We start from the raw sequence: 19,551 nt of genomic DNA, 5'->3' as shown, positions 1-19,551 counted from the left end.
TCACATTCCAAGGATATATTAATAACATGAACAAGGAAGGTGATCAATAGTCTAGACATTTATTTCATTCTGTTTCAGGACGATTTACAGCCACAACCCTCAAAACCAAACTGGGAGGCAGTCACAAGTTCTGTCTCGGTAAGTAATTTTAGCTCTGTTCCATGACAAAGCATTTAACAAATTAACAATCTAGAAATTACATAACATTTCTTGAAGGGCCATCAATCAGTTAGAAATATACGTACATATACATACATATACATACATACATATATATAGATACATACAGGTGCAACGACCCGAATCCGTAACTCCGAAAACCGGAATTGTCCAAAAACCGGACATTTTGCGCATAGCTGATGGAGTCGCCCGGAATCCGGCATTATTGTCCGAAAACCGGACATTTTTGAGGCAGCCAACAGTGGGGTGGTTCAGTTTAGTAGGAGGAATAAGGAGGCACAGATTCAGTCGAGGATTCTGGATTTCAGACCATTGATATTCTTGTCTGAAATCCAGAATCCTCAACTGAATCCGTGCCGGATTTTGGGTTTTGACGGATTTCGGACCTCGCTGCTCAAAACCCGGCACAGATTCGGTCGAGGATTCCGAATTTCAGACTATTGATATTCTTGTCTGAAATGTGGAAAAACCTCAAAACTGACACGGACTTAGTCCCGAAGATTCTGGATTTTGAAAGTTGTGCCTGTATCTACATATATATATATATATATATATATACACACGCATATACATATATATATATATGTACACATTATTTACAAAAGGTAAACAAGAGGTCTTTAATCTTATTTTACATTTTTGCTTCATGCTCTCTCCTCATAAAAGGATTGTTTTCCCTCTTTAGTTCTTCCCTATTACCAGGCATTATTCCCAGTCTGAAAATATAGGCAGATAACCTGCTCTATCTTTTGGTATGGAGTACAAGAGAGGCCTAGGTTAATTTATCCTTTAATTGTCCTCCATCCCCTTTACAGAAGTGCCTTTGTGTTTACCACCTACAGACTGCAGTCTTGTGATTGCAACTCACCATGCTAAGAATCAGCATCAAGAAGAATGTTGCCATTCTGTGGTGGGGCATGTCAATACACTACCAGATTAGCCAGTTAGATTCATTTGCTTTAGAAATAACGGAAATTAAATATGCCTTGTGTAATAGTGACAGTGACATATCTAATAATGCTGCGGCTATTCGAGTCAGCAGTTGGGCTAACACAATAACAATGACAAATAAGCCTGATAAGAGCACCTTAAATGCTGCTAATGAAATGTAAATCTCCTCTCTTTAACATATTGCAGAATTCTTAAACATGCTAATCTGTTTATTTTAATTTTTGGTTTAGGTTCCAATATACAATATAACTTTGTGAAAAAGTATCAAATAAATGCATTCAGCTTTATATCATATAGCAGTTTAGTGGCAGAGATAGTGATTGTGATGAGGGAAAGCTGATGCATTCTCTCCATTATCCTGAAGAAACACCAAGATTAATAAACCTGCAATAAAAATTATTTGTAATACCAGGTGCTTTTTTGCAGTAACTCTGACTGCATGCGAGATCCTTGGTTCCTCTGCAATAATGTTACTTCCAGCAGGCACAGCACAGGTTTGGATCATTTGCATGTAAATCATGACAGGGAGCTGATAATAAACAACATCCATGTAAAAACTGTGAACAAGTGACTGCTGGTAGAAATTGGCAAAGTTTGGTCAAAATCAATAGAAATCCACAAAAAATAACGGGCTGTAATTTGCGGCCATACGGGTGCATACAAGGTGCGCACGCACCCATAGGGGCCACACAAATTCCGGGTTTTAAAGGACAGAAAAACAGATTTTTTTTCTATAATTTATACATTTAAAAACCTGTGAAATAAGGTAAGTTTATTCTTAGAACATAAGAAATAGGAACAGGGGTAGGTCATTTGGCCCATCGAGCCTGCTCCGCCAGTCAATAAGATCATAGCTGATCTGATCATGGACTCAGCTTCACTTCCCTGCCCACTCCCCATAACCCTTTACTCCCTCATCACACAAAAATCTGTCTATCTCCGCCTTAAATATATTCAATGACCCAGCCTCCACAGCTCTCTGGGGCAGAGAATTCCATAGATTTACAACCCTCTGAGAGAAGAAATTCTTGCTCATCTCTGTTTTAAGTGGGCGGCCCCTTATTCTAAGACTATGTCCCCTAGTTTCAGTTTCCCCTATGAGTGGAAATATCCTCTCTGCATCCACCTTGTCGAGCCCCCTCATTATCTTATATGTTTCGATAAGATCACCTCTCATTCTTCTGAACTCCAATGAGTATAGGCACAACCTACTCAACCTAACTTCATAAGTCAACCTCCTCACCTCTGGAATCAACCCAGTGAACCTTCTCTGAACAGCCTCCAATACAAGTATATCCTTCCTTAAATACAGAGACCAAAGCTGAACACAGTACTCCACAGTATTGGCCTTACCAATACCCTGTACAGTTGTAGCGGGACTTCTCTGCTTTTATACTGCATTCCCCTTGCAATAAAGGCCAACATTCCATTTGCCTTCCTGATTACTTGCTGTACCTGCACACTAAATTTTTGTGTTTCATGGACAAGGATCTCCAGGTCCCTCTGTACTGCAACACTGCGCGATTTTTCTCCATTTAAATTGTAATTTGCTTTTCTATTATTTCTGCCAAGTGGATAACCTCACATTTTCTCACATTATACTCCATCTGCCAAATTTTTGCCCACTCACGAAGCCTATCTAAATGTCTTTGCAGATTGTTTGTGTCCTCCTCACAATTTGCTTTCCCATCCATCTTTGTATCATCAGCGAACGTGGCGACATTACACTCGGTCCCTTCATCCAAGTCATTAATATAGATTGCAAATAGTTGAGGACCCAGCACTGATCCCAGCCGTAAAATGACCCATTTATCCCTACTGTCTGTTTTCTGTTAGTTAGCCAATCCTCTGTCCATGCTAATATATTACCCCCAACCCCATGAACTTTAATCTTGTGTAGTAACCTTTTATGTGGCACTTTATTGAATGCCTTCTGGAAATCCAAATACACCACATCCACTGGTTCCCCTTATCCACCCTTCTCGTTACATCCTCAAAGAACTCCAGCAAATTTGTTAAACATGATTTTCCTTTCATAAAACCATGCTGACTCTGCTTGATTGAAGTATGCATTTCCAAATGTCCCGCTATTGCTTCCTTAATAATGGACTTCATCAAAACATCTGTGAACTCATCTTTTTTTTGGTGTGGAAGCAAGTCATCCTCGTTTCGAGGGACTTCCTATGATGATGAAGCTACTGCTTCCTTAATAATGGACTCCAGCATTTTCCCAATGACAGATGTTAGGTTTCCTGCTTTTTGTCTGCCTCCTTTTTTAAATAGGGACGTTAACTTTGCAGTTTTCCAATTCACTGGGACCTCCCCAAAATCCAGTGAATTTTGGTACATTGCAACCAATGCATCCACTATCTCTACAGCCACTTCTTTTAAGACCCTACGATGTAAATCATCAGGTCCAGGGGTCCTTTCCGCCTTTAGTCCCATTATTTTACCGAGTACTACTTCATTAGTGATAGTGATTGTATTAAATTCCTCCCTCCCTTTAGTCCCTTGATTATCCACTATTGGGATGTTTTTAGTGTCTTCTACTATGAAGACCGATACAAAATATTTGTTCAATGTCTCTGCCATTTCCCTGTTCTCCATTATTAATTCCCCAGTCTCATCCTCTAGGGGACCAACATTTACTTTAGCCACTGTTTTCCTTTTTATGTACCTATTGAAACTCTTACTGTCTGTTTTTATATTTTGTGCTAGTATATTTTCATAATCTATCTTCCATCTCTATTATTTTTTTAGTCGTTCTCTGCTGCTTTTAAAAGTTTCCCAATCCTCTGGCCTCCCACTAGTCTTGGCCACATTGTATGCCCTTGTTTTCAATTTGATACCATCCCTTAGTTCCTTTGTTAGCCACAGATGGTTATCCCTTCTCTTCCAGTCTTTCCTTCTCATTGGGATATATTTTTGTTGCGAGTTATGCAACAGCTCCTTAAATGTCTGCCACTGTTCATCAACCATCCTATAATCTATTTTCCCAGTCCACTTTAGCCAACTCTGCCCTCATACCTTCGTAGTCTCCTTTATTTAAGCTTAGACCCTTTTAAATGTGTAAATTTATTTGTGAAAAAATCTAATTTTTGTTTTAAATATTTAATTAAATGCCATTTAGATTAATTTTAAATATATGAATTTTTAAAAAAATTGATTTTAAATGAATGTGTGTTTTTGGGTGTATTCCCATTCATACTTATGGTGATTCTGTACACACAGAATCACCATAATTATGAATGGCAATTCCCCTTCTTTCATTGGTTGGGCCGGCCCATATGATCCCAGGGGCGCTTGTGAACCGCATGTGCCTCTGGGATATGTGGGCCTCTACCCACAGGTACCCGGAGAGGTCTTGGACCCACAAATCTCCAAGCCTCCAGGACTACCAAGTAAGTTTGCAGAATTTTTGCAGCTCGGAAGCATCCACTCACGGGAAGCCTCTGATCGCAATTTCTAACGCAACATTTTTGAAGTCAACGGAAAAGAAAATCGGATGAAGTGTAAATCAAGCTGCCAATTTGCTATCATCCATTTGACACTCCTGCCCAAGAGGAATTTATATTCTCTTGGGCTTTTTTTAATGTGAAAAATGTTACATAAAAGCAAGTTTTTGCACCCTTGTCTTTTTTTGTAAGCAGGCTCATAGCTATCTACAGCAGTTTTGCCATGTTATATATAAGATAAATATGTTAGGAGAAAATATCTGCATTCCTTTCAGCACACCATCATTACAATTTCAGCGGGACCATGCCAGATATTAAGCTGGGACCCGAGTCCCAGCACTTCAGTGGAGATTTTTATACACAGGCTTTGTAAGGTGCAGAGCATCTATTCAACTCCTGCAAGATAGAACATTAAGAGAAAGTGGAGTGGAGAACCTCCACTGTCATGTATGTAACCTTCATGTAACAACACTGCATACTGTATATATTTGAGAAATGCACATCTTGACCATAGGGGGTGAACTTGTGGGAGACACTCCTCACCTGGTCATCCAGGTATATAAAGGGAGGTCCCACACAGGGTCATCACTTCTTGGTCCTGTGAATAAAGGTGCGGGACACAGAGTGACCTTGTCCATAGAATGTGCCTCGTGTGAATTTGTGGTAATGTGTAAGGACTTTACAGTGACGACGAGAAACGGGAATCAACGACCCACGAGAATGGCCACCGGTAGCACAGAGTGCTGTGTTGGTGAGAACTGGGACGATTTCATTGAGAGGCTTCAGCAGAGTTTTGTCACGAAGGATTGGCTGGGAGATGCAGCGTCCAACAAGCGAAGGACTCATCTACTGACCAGCTGTGAATCTAAGATGGGGTCGTTGATTCCCAATACCACAAATAAAGTCCTTACACAATACCACAAATTCAAACGAGGCACATTGTATGGACAAGGTCATTCTGTGTCCCGCACCTTTATTCACAGGACCAAGAAGTGATGACCCTGCGTGGGACCTCCCTTTATATACCTGGATGACCAGGTGAGGAGTGTCTCCCACAAGCTCATGAAAGACCTGCTAGCAGCCGAGAAGCCGGCAGACAAAACCTTTGAAGAGCTCAACAAGCTAATCAGTGAGCACCTCAAACCGACAAGCAGCATACACATGGCCCGACACAGATTTTATACCCACTGACGTCGGGAAGGACAGAGCATACCGGACTTCGTTATGGACCTCTGGCGCTTGGCCAGCTTCTAAGTTCACAGACGCCTGCAGCGGGGAGATGTTAAGGGATTTCTTTATTGAGGGCATCAGTTATACCGGGATTTTCAGAAAGTTAATCGAGACCAAGGACTTGACCTTGGAAGCGGCGGCGTTGCTGGCTCAGACTTTTATGGCGGGGGAGGAGGAAACCAAGATAATATACGCGCGCAACTCTGACTCCAATGTGGCGAGGGATCAGGGGGTCAATATCATAAACGCGACTCAGAGTCCCGCAGACAGGCAAGGGCAGTTCGACACACCCCAAGCAACAATAGACCCCAGAACAGGTTTTCAACACAGACAATGGCAGGCTGAACGGACATTTACGCCATCCCAGTGGACAATGCATTCTGGGATGGGGCCATTGACACCCACTAACAGGGTGCTCAAGAGCAGTCAAAGAGACAATCAGCAAGGAATGCCTGGTAACAGCTCTTTTGTTCACAACAATGGGAATCTCAGTTCATGCTGGAGATGTGGGGGCAGACATGCTGCTAGGACTTGCAGTTTCAACAGTTCGCCTGCAGAAATTGCAACCTCACTAGCCATTTAGCTAGAATGTGCAGGAAGCCTGCGACCAGTCTAATTTACAAGGCGGATGGACCAGAAGAAGGGTCTGCGAGGCAGGATGACGCGTGGGGCAAATCAATGGACGCTGAAGTTCAGCGGGTTTATGTAGCAAACATTCACAGCTCATATACCAAAACGCCACCTATGATGATGAAGGTCCTATTAAATGGCATCCCAGTACGCATGGAGCTGGACACGGGGGCCAGCCAGTCACTCATGAGCGTTTAACAATTCGAAAAGCTATGGTCACTCAAAGCCAGCAGACCCAAACTAGAACGCATTGAGACTCAATTACAGACATACACCAAATAAATCATTCCAGTGCTAGGCAGTGCAATGTTGGCTGTCACACACAATGGATCAGTGAACCGGCTGCCGCTCTGGATTGTCCCGGGTAATGGTCCCGCACTGTTGGGGAGGAGCTGGTTAGCTGAGATGAACTGGAAATGGGGGGATGTGCATGCAGTGTCATCTGTGGAGCGAAGTTCATGCTCACAGGTCCTACAGCAATTTGAGTCGCTATTCCAACCTGGCGTCGGGATGTTCAAAGGTACCAAAGTAGTGATTCGCATCACCCCGGACGCCAGACCAGTGCACCACAAAGCCAGAACTGTGCCGTATGTGATGCGGGAGAAAATTGAATGCGAATTGGACCGTTTGCTGAGAGAGAGCATCATCTCACCCGTTGAATTCAGCGACTGATCGAGCCCCATTGTTCCTGTCCTAAAAGCGGATGGCTCGGTCAGGATCTGTGACAACTACAAGGCCACTATCAACCGGGTGTCCCTACAAGACCAATACCTGCTTCCGCGAGCGGAGGATCTTTTTGCCACGCTGGCAGGCGGCAAGCTGTTCACCAAGTTGGACCTCACTTCAGCCTACATGACCCAAGAACTGGCCGACGAATCCAAACTACTGACCACAATCACCACGCACAAGGGACTGTTTGTTTACAACAGGTGCCCGTTTGGCATTTGATCAGCGGCCGCGATCTTTCAAAGAAACATGGAAAGCCAGCTCAAATCCATTCCTGGAACAATCGTATTCCAGGACGATATCCTCATCATGGGTCGGGACACCGAGGAACACCTCCACAACCTGGAAGAGGTGCTACGCCGACTGGACCGGGTAGGCCTGCGACTCAAGAAGCCGAAATGTGTGTTTTTGGCTCCTGAAGTCAAGTTTCTGGGCAGGAGGGTTGCTGCAGACAGGATTTGGCCTACCGAATCCAAAACAGAGGTGATTCGACGAGCGCCCAGACCCTGCAACACATCGGAGTTGCGTTCATTTCTGGGACTCTTGAACTATTTCGGGAACTTTCTGCCGAACTTAAGCACATTGTTGGAGCTGCTTCATGTGCTCCTGCATAAGGGTTGCGATTGGTTTTGGTGGGACTGTCAAGAACGAGCTTTCAATCGGGCGCGTAACCTCCTCTGTTCAAATAATTTGTTGACCCTGTACAACCCCTGTAAGAAATTGGTTTTGACATGTGATGCATCGTCCTATGGGGTTGGGTGCGTGTTGCAGCAGTACAATGCTGAGGGGCAACTCCAACCTGTGGCTTATGCCTCCAGGTCGCTCTCTCAAGCAGAACATGGATATGGGATGGTTGAGAAGGAAACACTCGCATGTGTCTATGGGCTGAAAAAGATGCACCAGTACCTTTTTGGCAGGAGGTTCGAATTAGAAATGGACCACAGGCCGTTAACATCCCTGTTGTCAGACAGCAAGGCTGTCAATGCCAATGCGTCAGCTCGCATACAGTGATGGGCTCTCACGCTGGCTGCGTATGACTACACCATCCGGCACCGGCTGGGCACTGAAAATTGCGCTGACACGCTCAGCAGGCTTCCACTGGCCACCACTGAGGGGGCAGCGGAGCAAAGCGCCGAGATAGTCATGGCTGTTGATGCCTTTGATAGCGCAGGCTCCTCCATCACAGCCCGCCAGATCAAAATCTGGACCAACAGAGATCCCCTCCTATCTTTGATTAAGAAATGTGTCCTGACTGGGGATTGGGTGCCAGCACACGGAGCATGCCCTGAGGAGGTCAGACCATTTCACAGGCAGTTGGATGAGCTCTCCATCCAAGCCAACTGCCTACTATGGGGCAGCCGGGTAGTCATGCCCCAGAGGGGCAGGGAAGCATTCATCAGGGAACTCCACAGCGAGCACCCAGGCATTGTACTGATGAAGGCCATTGCCTGGTCACAAGTTTGGTGGCCGGGAATTGATTCAGACCTGGACGTGTGTCCAGCTGGGTAATGTCCCCAGGGAGGCCCCACTCAGCCCGTGGCCCTGGTCATGGTCACGCATTCACGTGGACTACGCGGGCCCGTTCATGGGGAAAATGTTTCCTATCGTAGTTGATGCGTACTAGAAATGGATCGAGTGCATCATTTTGAATTCATGCACGACATCCACCACTGTGGAGAGTCTACGTACGGTCTTTGCGACCCACGATTTGCCAGACATCCTTGTTAGCGATAATGGCCCATGTTTCACTAGCTACGAATTCCGGGAGTTCATGTCAGGTAATGGCATCAACCATGTCAGGACAGCACCATTCAAGCCGGCCTCCAATGGCCAGGCGGAACGTGCGGTCCAAATCATAAAACAAGGCATGCTCAGGATTCAAGGTCCCTCCCTTCATTGCCGCCTATCGTGCCTCCTGCTGGCCTATAGGTCCCGACCGCACTCGCTCACGGGGGTCCCGCCTGCGGAGCTCCTTATGAAAATGTACACTCAAAACTCGGCTGTCCATCATTCATCCTGTCTTGTCCGACATTGTTGAAGGCAAGCGCCAGTTCCAACATGAGTATCATGACCGTAATTCAAGGGGGAGAGGTATAGAAATTGGTGACCCCGTATTTGTTCTCAATCACGCTTTGGGGCCCAAATGGCTTGAAGGTACTGTAATAGATAAAGAGGGGAATAGGGTCATCGTGGTTAAACTTAACAATGGGCAGATATGCCGTAAGCATCAGGACCAAGTAAAAAAAAGGTTCAGCATGGACACTGAGGAACCTGAGGAAGATCATGAGATAGCATTCACACCACCGCCAGTGAACGAGCAACAAGAACAATCAGCAGCATGCACAGTCCCTGCGGTCAGCCCGGACAGGCCGGAATCACCACAGAGGACAGACACGCAGGCCAAGGCTCAACAGCCAGAGCCCCAACTGCAGCGCTCCACGAGGGAGCGCAGACCACCCGAAAGACTTAACCTGTGATCCCAATAAGATGTGGGGGGAGGTGATGTCATGTATGTAACCTTCATGTAACAACATTCAATATTGTATATTATAACTTGAGAAATGCACACATTGACCACAGGGGTGAACTTGTGGGAGACACTCCTCACCTGGTCATCCAGGTATATAAAGGGAGGTCCCACGCAGGGTCATCACTTCTTGGTCCTGTGAATAAAGGTGCAGGTCACAGAGTGACCTTGTCCATAGAATGTGCCTCGTGTGGATTTGTGGTATTGTGTAAGGACTTTACATCCAGAACTGTTCCCACATGCCCGTCCCTCAGAGGGACACAGCACAGGATTAGCTGCCAAATGTTGCTCGGGTAACTTCACCTGGAGGAGAGCACAGACCCAAAATATGTCCGACCATTTTTGTATTGCTTTTGTCCCCCTTATAAAAAGGCTGATGAAAGTCATAATTTTTGTTTGGGGGGAAGTGGGTGGCTGCATACCCCCTAAAGAGGCTCAGCTGTAGTTTAATTCCTAGCCTCATGGGGCAGGTGGCACCCAAGATGCGACCATAGTGGTAAGAGCGCATGTCGTTTCCATGAAAAGCAAGCGTCCACCCTCTGACTCTGTGATCTTTGGTTTGGTCTGTGATGGAGTTGGCAGATGCATGCATCCTGGCACCTTGGCAGAATTTCAGCCCTTGGTGTTTATAGGGCACAATCCAATATAGAATGCACCAGAGGAATGACGTTGCACCAAATGTAGTAAAAAAGCTAGGCAGGATTATTCTACGAAACATTGCACTTCAGAACACGTTGAATAACCTGTGCATTTTTCAGTTAATTAAAAAAAAATCTTTAACTGATGCTTAGAAAAATAATTAAAGTTTAAGCTATTCTGGTTATGCATAAGAAGGTAGAGAACTTGCATTGATTTGAATGAATACTTTTCTTCAGCTCAGCCAATGATTTAATTTCAATTTAGCTGGCCTCTAATTCTGCTATACTATCAATGCATATGTCTTTACAAAAGGTTAAGATATAAATCCAAGACTGCATAGCTCCTTTAGACTATAATCTATATGTAGCTGCAGAAGCGCTATTGATCTTAACTCTGTATTTCACCATTCGTGCACTGAATTGTTGTGACATGTGTGACAAAGTCAGTGCTGTTCATCTCATCCACTTTGTAAAGTAGATTTTTACAAGACAGTTTTACTACATGATTCACTGAAGCATTATCAGTTCAACGCATGTGCAAAATAGAAATAGATTGCAGACTATTTTGAACATCTATCATTCTGAAATCTTTCCAGTATTGAGTGAGGTCAAGTGTGGAAGCTGACCAAAATGTCTGGGAATCTCTCATACCAGGTGGCTGTTGTGCATTAATAATCCTACTTTGAAGTAATGTACATATACTCGCTCAATGTTTCATACAGATCATTACAGGATTCAAACTGCTGCTTTGGTTGGAACGCCCTCCCCTATCCCTCCCAAAAAATGACATGAGTGATACCATCATGCAGCCAGCAAGTCCTGGCTAAGTTATAAGGCTACACTGATGATTGTTTTTTAAAGGGAAAGAAACAATCGACAGTTAAATTGCTGCAGTCACTGATACTGTATATTCATACAGATTTTTTCTACACCATTCTACTGGGACAAAAAATCCAACCACCTCCCAAAAACTCTGCAAATTAATTATGTACACTTTCCATCTGCTACTAAATTCACTGACCAAGTCAGAGTCACCATATTAAATCAATGGCACTATAAGCACAATCAATCTATTCTCAAAATATTGGAACAATTTTCTTGGCATCTTATTTTTGAACATACATTACTTGAGTGCACTGTGCTTTTCATACGAATTTTAATAACAGTGCTGGTTCATTACTGAGGATTAGCCCATACACTGATGATGCCATTAATTGACCAATTGCTCAATTTACCAATAAACATATTGGTACTAATTAGCAGAACACAGACATGTTGTTGCTGCCCTGTGTAACTGGCTTATAGGCTTAAAAAATCGAGTGATGGAGCTGCAGTTTGCTTACATTATAATCACTGAGTAATTCATTGTGTGAAACACAGACATTTTGACACAATCGAGCACTTTATAGATACAAATACTGATATTGGTTTTGTAACAATATAATAATGTTGGGATACTTTAATATAATTTGGTTATGCTGTCCTCTGCAGGGGCCGTTATGGCATTCCTCAGCAGCTACTCCTTCACCACTGACTGCGGAGACTTTGGATGAGGCTATTGCTGGATTTGATACAATAGAAGAGATACTGAGGCATTTAGATCCAGAGTTCTGGGAAGAAGACCTGAGTAATATTTTTCAAGCAACTCCCCTGTTTCGTGGCAGAGCATTTCATCATGAACGAAAGACCAAAGGTAAGACGTTAATTCATGATTAAGTGATGATCATTAAACATCTATTATATATTAAAATCAATGAGTAGACTGCAAGAAACTATTTTAAACTGCATTGAAATTTCCTATGTCAGGATCTGTCAATCACAAAATCCATTAAAAAAATGTCAACATTTACCTGCAGTTTCTGTTACGTCAGTAGGTGGTGCTGTGATAGGCAGTTTCGGTGTTAAATACGTCATGAATCATTCGAAGTAAAAGCAGCAGCAGATACTGTGTTCTGGGTGTCATGAGTCTTTGTGCAGTCCTGGCCACCCGATGGCTCTGCAGCAGTCTCTACATTCTCACTGAATGCATCACTAGTTGAAAATCTGTGCAAGATAATAAAAGGAAAATAAGTTTTTCAAATGCTATTCCTGCCAACCTAACTTACAGCTAGGTAATCCATGTGACATTATCATTCTAGCCATGAACCTCAGTGAATGCACATTCTTTCAGAATCATGAATCGGAAAGAAAACTTGCTGATAAAAATCTTGGCCTAACATGCCACATCCCTAATCCTGGCTTGTCAGAGCCCAGTGGGACATTGGATCATTGCCACTTCTCACCCTCTCACCCAGAACCTTTGCTCCCGCGCCCTCTGCCCCCGTTCCCCCCTCCACCCCTCCCTCCACTCTCCCAGCTTTTGTTGTACCTTCTTTCCCACTTTGAGCATGTCCCTTCCACTGCTCACTGGATAGCACCTTCTCCCGCACTCTCCTTTTACTTGTCAACCTTCGGCCATTGCATGTCCGCCTTCAGCACTCTTCCTATAGTAAAATCACTTTGCCAGAGAGTTTTTGGACCTGAGCACAATTCACCTCCCCCCCCCTCCCGCAACCACCACCGAAAGACACTGAGAGGCTTGTCAAATAACTTTTCACAATCCATGCACCCCCCCACCCAACTGAAACACTTTAGCACCCTCGACCAATATCTCCCCCACTGAGGAACACTCAGGGTCTTTGATGTCCCTCCCTCTCCCCTGTTAGAGTTTGTGGGGATTTGCAAACCCTAGCCCCCACTCCGCCCATGGTGGGAGAACTTGTGACTGATGGCCCCTCCCCCCCCACTGCCTGTTGAGAGAGCTTGCTGGCTTTGTCAGCCCCCACATATGAGAGAGTTTACTAGAAACCCCACCCCCAAGATAGTTTTTTAACACTGCCTCCCTCCACATCCCCCTCCCCATCTCTACCATCCCCTCTATCTCTCACGCTAGTCCTGCATTCCCGTCTCTTCTCCATCCACCTCCTCTGTCTCTTTTATCTTTCCTTTCCTCTTCCCACCTTTTCCCTCTCACCTTTTCCCCACTCCCCCTTTCCTATCAACCATTTGCCATCCTTCTCTCTCCTTTCCTCCTGTTCCCCCTCTCACTTTTCCCTACTCCCTCTTCCTTTCAACTTTTTGCCATCCTTCTGCTCTCCCCTCTCCTCCCCTCTCAACTCTCCTTTTACACTTCTCCCCTACTCCTTCCTTTCCCCTTCCCATCTACCTATTCCCATTGCCTCCTTCTCCCTCTCTCACCTTGCTCCAATGATCCCAACTAAAAACATGACTCCCCATGTGCAATGTTGTACGAAATCAAAAAAGTATCGATTGGGGAGTTAACCTTGTGACTCATGTGGTAGTGAATCATACGAGATCCAAATTCAATCCCTGATCTGAAGTAGTTAATCGCCTCAGGGCAGCAGTAGGGCAGGACAAGTGAGCTCTGGCTAGAAAAGGGAAAATCAGCCAAAGCTTCCCTTCAGTGTTCCCTCTTTTTTTTTGTGCACGGCCCCTTAAACTGACCATGCGACACATTAAAATTTTCACGCATGTGTGATTTCTTACGTATAAAAGCTGGTGAACGGCCTGCGTGGAACCTCCAGACCGCTGCGCGACCTGGCAGGAATGTTGCTTCCCACTCCTAATCACAATCGTGAGATTTCTACTAGAAGTGCCAATGTCAGAAAATGACAGGATCAGATGTAGCTGGAATTATTGTAACCACCCCCGCACCCCGCCCCGTTTGAACACACATGAAGAATGACCACTTGAGAAGATGCTGGAGGTCTGCCAGCTATTATCTGCTAACGTATTGCAAAACTGCATCATAAACTATCAGGATAGAGTAATGTGGCTCTCTTCATAAGGACAAGAAAAAGTGACAGAATAATGGGGTTTCACATTTATTCATCTTCTGCTAAAGTGCATCTATACTGAAATCCCATAATTCTCACTGCACTGTCAGCCTGTTTAAAGCTTGTGCTTTAACTTTTAAAAGAGTCTGTGTATGAATGTAACGCATTCAATTGTGACCTCTTCTTAATCACTGTCGGATATAATTTAATTGTTTTTAACCCCACTGGTAACAGCAATAATGGTAACATGTCACAGGACATCAGGACTATGTGCTGAGGCAGACAAACAGTAAATAATGGTTAAAAAGAGGAAATGCCTGATTTAGAAAGTGATGAGATAAAGATCTTTGAGTAACTGCCTAAGCAGTAGGGGTATGGATGATATTTTATTGTTTGTTTGCTTTGAGAAAGATGACTGTGATGATATAGAGAAAAAGGAAGTACCAATGGTGCTAGTGAGCAACAGTACAGTTAAGAGGCAGGAATAAGTTTATTTTTTAACTCAAAAGTGTTTTCAGCAATAAACTACAATTGAAAATATTTTTTATCTTTTGAGTTATTTATCAGCGAAGTATGAAGTAAAATATGTCAAATTTGCCAATCTGCTAAGAAAAACGTTCAGACACGGGCATAAAATGGGTTTTGAATTGGAGATTCCCTTTGTCCTTTGCTCCCCGGAAGAAAAGGAGAAGGAACAGCTGGAAGGGTGGTAAGGCTGGACTAGAGATGGATCACAACCCACACACTGAAACCTCCCACATGAGAAATTGGGCCGAGGCACTCTTACCCACATTGCCCCAGGAGCAAGAACAGCAGCAGCAGCCTGAGGGGATTATGAAGGACAACTTTTTCCCGGTTGCAAAGCACATTCATGCCACCCTGATATAGGAGACTTTCCTTTGATTTCCACATCTGGCCACTGCACCACTAAAATGCCATCATTGTAGACATCAACACCCACATTCATAACACTGATGAGAGCTATCTCAAACCTTAGCAAGAACAGTGTCTGCACACGTAATGGAATAATAATCAGTTATGATCCATTTTTGACCGTATAACCATCGGTGTGTGATCAAACCAGCAACCTGCTCATGCCTATCATGCCTCCACAGAGGGCGGTGCCTATTTTAATCGATAAATGTCGAGCTCAGGAGGGGTGGAGTGGCAATGGAGGAGGAGCCAATCGCGTACCGTGGAGGTGGGGATACTTCTGCTCTACTCATCGCAATCCAATTTCTGTAACGGGGTCCAAAACAGGCATTAGGCCCTATATTTCTATAAGGAGTTGCCACATGCTCCAGGATGGACTGCAGTGCTGAGAAGCTAACTGTTATATATGTGGACTTGTATTTACTCTGTACAGCCACCAGAGGGCTCATCCCCTGGAATCCCAAGGGATCCCATAATCCCTTGGGAGCACAGGTATTTAAGGAGGCTTCACAGGTTGGAGAGGCACTCTGGAGACCTACAATAAAAGACTAAGGTCACACTTTACTTTAAGCTCTCAGTGTTTAGTCTGACTCTTTCTCCATACGCAACAACTGGCGACGAGATACAGATAGCGAACCCAAAGATGCAGAGAACAGTGGGCATCCTGGATAAATTCTTGGAGGGAGATGATTGGGAAACTTTTGTGGAGCGACTCGACCAATACTTCGTGGCCAATGAGCTAGATGGGGAAGAGAGTGCTGCTAAATGAAGGGCGATCCTCCTCACCGTCTGTGGGGCACCAACATATGGCCTCATAAAGAATCTACTCTCTCCAGCAAAACCCATGGAGAAATCGTACGACGATTTGTGCACACTGGTCTGAGAGCATTTGAACCCGAAGGAAAGCGAGGTACTGGTTCGACACCTACAAAAGGTCTGAAGGCCAGGAAGTGGTGAGTTATGTCGCCGAGCTAAGACGCCTTGCAGGACATTGTGAATTTGAAGGACATTTGGAGCACATGCTCAGAGACTTTTTCATACTTGGCATTGGCCACGAAACCATACTTTGCAAACTGTTGACTGTAGAGACCCCAACCTTGAGTAAGGCCATAGCGATAGCCCAGGCGTTCATTGCCACCAGTGACAATACGAAGGAAATTTCTCAGCACACAAGTGCTGCTACAAGTACTGTGAACAAAGTGATGTTGTTTTCGAATCATAACGTACAGGGCAGGTCACACATATCTGCAGCTGCACGTCCGCAGATGACTCAGAGTCCACCATCAAGGATGATGAATGCAAGGCCATTAATACCTTGTTGGTGCTGCAGGGGTGATCATCATTTCCATTCATGCTGATTCAAAGGATACGTTTGCAAGGGCTGTGGAACAATGGGACACGCCCAACGAGTGTGCAGGCATGCTGCAAAGCCTGTTAAACCTGCAAACCACTATGTTGCAGAGGAGGACAGATCCATGGAGGATCACGATGAACCAGAGCCTCAGACCAAGGAGGCAGAGGTACATGGGTTGCACACATTCACACCAAATTGTCCCCTGATAATGCTGAATGTTGAACTAAATGGACTCCCGGTGTCAATGGAGCTGGACACAGGGGCGAGCCAGTCCAGCATGGGCAAAAAGACTTTCGAAAGATTGTGGTGCAACAAGGCCTCAACGCCAGTCTTAACTCCAGTTCGCACGAAACTAAGAACTTACACAAAAAAACTGATTCCTGTCATCGGCTGTGCTACCGTAAAGGTCTCCTACGATGGAGCGGTGCACAAGCTACTCTGGGTGGTACCGGGCGATGGTCCCATGCTGCTCGGCAGGAGCTGGCTGGGAAAGATATGCTGGAACTGGGACGACGTCCGAGCGCTATCACCCGCTGACGACACTTCGTGTGCCCAGGTCTTAAATAAATTTCCTTCACTGTTTGAACCAGGCATTGGGAAATTCCAAGGAGCAAAAGTGCAGATCCACCTAATTCCGGGGGCACGACCCGTCCATCTCAAGGCGAGAGCCGTACCGTACATGATGAGAGAAATGGTAGAGATCGAGTTAGACCGGCTGCAACGAGAGGGCATCATTTCACTGATCGAGTACAGCAATGGGCCAGTCCTATTGTCCAAGTCCTCAAGGAAGATGGCACCATCAGAATCTGTGGCAATTACAAAGTAATTATCAATCGTTTCTCCCTGCAGGACCAATACCCACTACCAAAAGCCGACGACCTCTTTGCAACGCTGGCGGGAGGAAAGACGTTCATGAAGCTGAATCTGACTTCAGCCTACATGATGCAGGAACTGGAGAAATCATCGAAGGCCCTCACCTGCATCAACATGCACAAAGGTCTCTTTGTTTATAACAGATGGCCATTTGGAATCCGATCAGCGGCAGCGATATTCCAGAGAAACATGGAAAGTTTATTGAAGTCGGTCCCGCACACCGTGGTCTTCCAGGATGACATCTTGGTCACAGGTCGGAACACAGTCGAGCACCTGCAGAACCTGGAGGAGGTTCTTAATCGACTCAACCGCGTGGTGCTCAGGTTAAAATGCTCGAAGTGCGTATTCCTGGTGCCTGAAGTGGAGTTCTTGGGAAGGAGAATTGCAGCGGACAGCATCAGGTCCACCAACTTGAAGACGAAGGCAATCGAGAACGCACCGAGGCCACAGAACGTAACGGAGCTGCGGTCGTTTCTGGGACTCTTGAACTACTTTGGTAACTTCTTACCGGGTCTCAGCACACTACTAGAGTCACTACATGACTTACTATGAAAAGGGGGTGAATGGGTTTGGGGCAAAAGCCAAGAAAATGCCTTTGTAAAAGCGAGATAATTATTATGCTCAAACAAATTGATTGTGTTGTATGATCCATGTAAGTGTTTGGTACTAGCATGTGATGAGTCGTCATATGGCGCGGGTGGTTATTGCAACAAGCTAATGATTTTGGGAAACTGCAACCTGTTGCTTATGCATCCAGGAGTCTGTCTCAGGCTGAGAGAGCCTACAGCATGATTGAAAAAGAAGCGTTGGCATGTGTCTCTGGGGTAAAGAGAATTCATCAATACCTGTTTGGGCTAAAATTCAAATTGGAAACTGACCATAAGCCACTTATATCCCTGTTTTCTGAGAGTAAAGGGATAAATACCAATGCATCGGCCCGCATCCAGAGATGGTGCTCACATTGTCCGCATACAACTACGCCATCCGCCACAGGCCAAGCACAGAAAACTGCGCCGATGCTCTCAGTAGGCTGCCATTGCCCACCACGGGGGTGGAAATGCCGCAGCCCGCAGATCTAGCCATGGTTATGGAAGCATTTGAGAGTGAGCAATCACCCGTCACTGCCCGGCAGATCAAAACCTTGACAAGCCAGGACCCCTTATTATCTCTCGTCAAAAGTTGTGTGCTTCACGGGAGCTGGTCCAGTGTCCCAGTGGAAATGCAGGACGAGATAAAGCCGTTCCAGCGGTGCAAAGATGAAATGTCTATCCAGGCAGACTGCCTTCTGTGGGGCAATTGAGTAGTGGTCCCCAAAAAGGGCAGAGACACCTTCATCAATGACCTCCACAGTACCCACCCAGGCATCGTAATGATGAAAGCGATAGCCAGATCCCACGTCTGGTGGCCCAGTATCGATGCGGACTTAGAGTCCTGCGTTCACAGATGAAATACATGCTCGCAGCTAAGCAATGTACCCAGGGAGGCGCCGCTAAGTTTATAGTCTTGGCCCTCCAAACCATGGTCTAGGGTACACGACGACTATGCAGGCCCGTTCTTTGGTAAAATGTTCCTTGTGGTTGTAGACGCGTACTCCATGTGAATTGAATGTGAGATAATGTCAGCTTGCATGTCCGCTTCCACTACTGAAAGCCTGCAAGCCATGTTTTCTACATACGGCTTACCCGATGTCCTCGTGAGCGACAACGGGCCACGTTTTACCAGTGCTGAGTTCAAAGAATGCATGACCCGTAACGGGATCAAACATGTCACATCTGCCTCGTTTGAACCAGTGTCCAATGGTCAGGCAGAGAGAGCAGTGCAAACCATCAAGCAAGGCTTGAAGAGGGTAACTGAAGGCTCATTGCAGACTCACCTTTCCCGAGTCCTGCTTAGCTACCGCACGAGACCGCACTCACTCACTGGGATCCCACCTGCTGACCTGCTCATGAAAAGAGCACTTCAGACAAGGCTCTCATTAGTTCACCCAGATCTACATGAACAGGTAGAGAGCAGACGGCTTGAACAAAGTGCACAACATGATAACGCAAATGTGTCACGCAAGATTGAAATCAATGATCCTGAATTTGTATTAAATTATGGACATGGTCTCAAGTGGCTTCCCGGCACTGTCGTGGCCAAAGAGGGGAGCAGAGTGTTTTGAGTCAAACTTTCAAATGGACTCATTCACCGGAAACACTTGGACCAAATCAAACTCAGA

The 19,551-nt window shown here is 45.3% G+C and overlaps 1 protein-coding gene across 3 annotated transcripts in view; it reads left to right on the top strand.

Moving 5' to 3' along the window:
- The window catches only part of pdgfd (platelet derived growth factor d), a 228,497-nt gene that overhangs the window by 142,245 nt on the left and 66,701 nt on the right, over positions 1–19,551 (top strand). For 2 of the 3 annotated variants that reach the window (XM_070892156.1, XM_070892155.1), the window contains exons 4-5: positions 79–138; positions 11,829–12,030. In XM_070892156.1, the coding sequence (XP_070748257.1) occupies positions 79–138; positions 11,829–12,030 (262 nt within the window). The remainder of the gene's footprint in view (positions 1–78; positions 139–11,828; positions 12,031–19,551) is intronic. The other variant, XM_070892157.1, reaches the window with a different exon arrangement.

Source organism: Pristiophorus japonicus, chromosome 10 (assembly GCF_044704955.1).
Source record: "Pristiophorus japonicus isolate sPriJap1 chromosome 10, sPriJap1.hap1, whole genome shotgun sequence".
NCBI classification, from domain to species: Eukaryota; Metazoa; Chordata; class Chondrichthyes; family Pristiophoridae; genus Pristiophorus; species Pristiophorus japonicus.
This window is presented reverse-complemented; position numbering and strand designations above follow the sequence as displayed.